At 41.6% G+C, this 2,703-nt stretch overlaps 1 protein-coding gene across 1 annotated transcript in view; it reads left to right on the top strand.

The window, feature by feature from the left end:
- RASGRF2 (Ras protein specific guanine nucleotide releasing factor 2) overlaps positions 1-2,703 on the top strand; it is a 213,336-nt gene that overhangs the window by 91,013 nt on the left and 119,620 nt on the right. The window contains exon 16 of the mRNA XM_025214753.1: positions 1,774-1,902. Coding sequence (XP_025070538.1) covers positions 1,774-1,902 — 129 coding nt within the window. The remainder of the gene's footprint in view (positions 1-1,773; positions 1,903-2,703) is intronic.

Below are 2,703 nucleotides of genomic sequence, written 5' to 3'. Positions count from 1 at the left end.
TTGCCCAGGACGCCCTGCAGCTGAGAGCAAGCCCACCAGCCAGTCTGCACTCTGGGGCTGCAGGCACGTTACAAGCTTTACCAGCATGTCTGTGCTCAGGACCCCAGCACACTGGCCAGTGGTGTGCTTGGCTCCCAACCTGTGCATGTGCCAGGACCTTTAATTAAAGTGTGGGTAGCCTGGGAACTGATCACATTGATGAACTATATAGAGTGAACAGCCATCAGGGAGAACAGAGAGTATCAATAGGGAGAGCAGAGTACTAGGGGGTTGTAGGGGTTTCTCTACCTGGCCAGACAATTTTTGTGGTGGATCAGTCATTTTTATCCTGGGATAAATTCCTTTAATGTCTGGTATGTTACCATTTGTTTCAGGACACTTGTATATATCTGGGGACAAATGTAATGTCTGGAGGGGGCATTTGTAAAACTCTAAAAATGTAGAGCTCTGTGCTTTCCAACCAAGAGGCGAAAAGGGGATGCGTCTTGGAACCTCCTCCCCCAGGAGAGCCTGGTCACTGACAGCCTGACCTCTCCCTTGTAGAGGAAAGAGACAGGTTGTCCGTGATCAGCTGGTAGCTCTTGTAGTGGGTTTTTGAAGCAGTGGCTGTAACAGGATCCCAGCAGCGTTCTCTGACAGTTTGCAGCAGGACAAGCTATCAGGGAGCCAGCAACTCTCCCTCCTACCCTCCTTCCCCCTTGGAGGGGCAGAAGGTAGCAGAGGGCTGTGAGAAGCTAGAGCAGGGGTACTTGGGAAGGCCCTAGTGGGTATGCATGGGCAGGCGCTGCCACCCACCACCCCATACCACTGCCTCCCAGGAGCAGGGCTGGGGCAGGGCGAGGGCAGTGGCACCCCTCTGCGGGTCGCACAGGCACCGCCTGGCTGGTTGGACGGGGCAGGGGGGAGCTTGCACATGGATGCTGCTCCCCTCTCCTCCCCCAACTCCACATCTGGCTGCCGGGGGTACATTTATTTAAAAAAGGTTGAAAGCCCCTGAGCTAGAGCATCCTAGAGACCCCTATAGCACTACATGTAACTGTACAGATATTACACATTGCACTACAAAATGTAGCACTACCAAGAAGTTCCTTCTTGAAAGAGGTAACAGACTGTAGTCCCTTCATCCATTTTTCATTGCTTGCTTTTTGTAGCACTACAAGGGCTACAGATGTAACACCTGTCTATGGCTTCTGTTCTTTACCTCCATCTGTAGGATAATGTTTCTGAGTTTTATTTAATAAGTAGTTCTGACAGCTTTCAGAATAGCATAAGACAAAATATAAAGAGAATGTATTTTAATATTCACAGCTATTAAATGGGGTTTGTTGGAATTAATTTAAAATAGTAAAATGTACCAGCATAACATACTAGTTAATGATCATCCTGCCACTAAATATTTGTTAACTTAAAAGGGGCCAGTATGAGCCTGTCATGCATTTTATTGTGATTATAATAGTATATGCTTACACTAATTTATCCATAACCTTGATATTTTCTGTTCTGTCCCTAAACTGAGTGAGGCTGTGATACCAGCTTCTTCTATGTACCTCATAAACCATTTATCTTTCAGAAATGACCTACTCATCATAAACTCAGCTTTAAAAAAGAGCCTATTTTATTGAAAATAAGAAGTAAATAGCTTCATTTCTTAAAGCCATTTATTGTACTGCTCCCTAGATTTCTAGACTTTAAAAAAAATGTTTGCACTTTAAATGGGCAACAAATTATGGAAAATAAATCACCTCTGTACTAACATCCATTGCTGTTTTAAAGCAGCAGTTCTGGAGTCTGTGTCAGTGGACAGAACCATTCCTGAAAGCACCTCAGCAGTGGAAACACCTGAGCTATCCCCATGTAGATCTCCCTCAACTCCACGACATCTACGCTACCGGCAACCAGGGGGTAAGAAAGAGGCTCAATTTTGTTTCTGTAGCTTTTGTAAGATATTAAAAAAGAATTATTGTCTAAATAATGTCTTTAGTTTTGTGTTTCTGCTTATTCTTCAGATATAAAAAGCCATCAGAATATTAATATCACTACTGTAGATAATGATGATACTAATAACAAAAGAATGAAAAGCATATTGGGAGCTGGGACATGCTGAAATGATCTACACTATGCGGAACAGGGTGTACCTTATTTCATGATTAATATTGACTCCATCTTATTTTTAAAAGACCTTAATAGGTTTTGTGAGCTATTCTGGGGTACATTTTAGGTACCAGATGTAATCATGAGATGCACAGCATCCCTTACTGTCAAAGGAATAAAGTATATTTCTTCATGTGTGGCAGTGTATGTTTACAGATATGGTGTCAGATTATTCATTAGCATTTAAGAAAATTGCTTAGCTGAAAAGAAAAAAAGTGAGAGGTGGATATTGCTAAATAGTTCTCTGATGGTTCCTTCAAATTGCTAAGAGAACCATTAACCATGTCCTGTAAATGTTTTAAAGATGACCCCCTCATTAAATCCAGATTTCAAACCATTTATTTCATGTTGTTTTAAAGTAACACAAATGCAACCTTCCTAAATAACCACTAATATATTATAGAAATATTTTTGGGTAATTTTAAATCAACCAAAGTCTTTATTCTTGGCTCTGATGAGTATGTATGAAGGAGTTTAGGTTAAAAAATCAGGAAATGCAAAGCAAAATCATACTGGTAGAAGTTGGAAGAATGATTTGCAGAATTCCCTACA

The sequence above is a fragment of the Alligator sinensis genome, unplaced genomic scaffold, assembly GCF_000455745.1.
Source record: "Alligator sinensis unplaced genomic scaffold, ASM45574v1 scaffold541_1, whole genome shotgun sequence".
NCBI lineage: Eukaryota > Metazoa > Chordata > Crocodylia > Alligatoridae > Alligator > Alligator sinensis.
The sequence above is the reverse complement of the archived record's forward strand: the minus strand, read 5'-3'. Positions and strand labels throughout refer to the sequence as shown.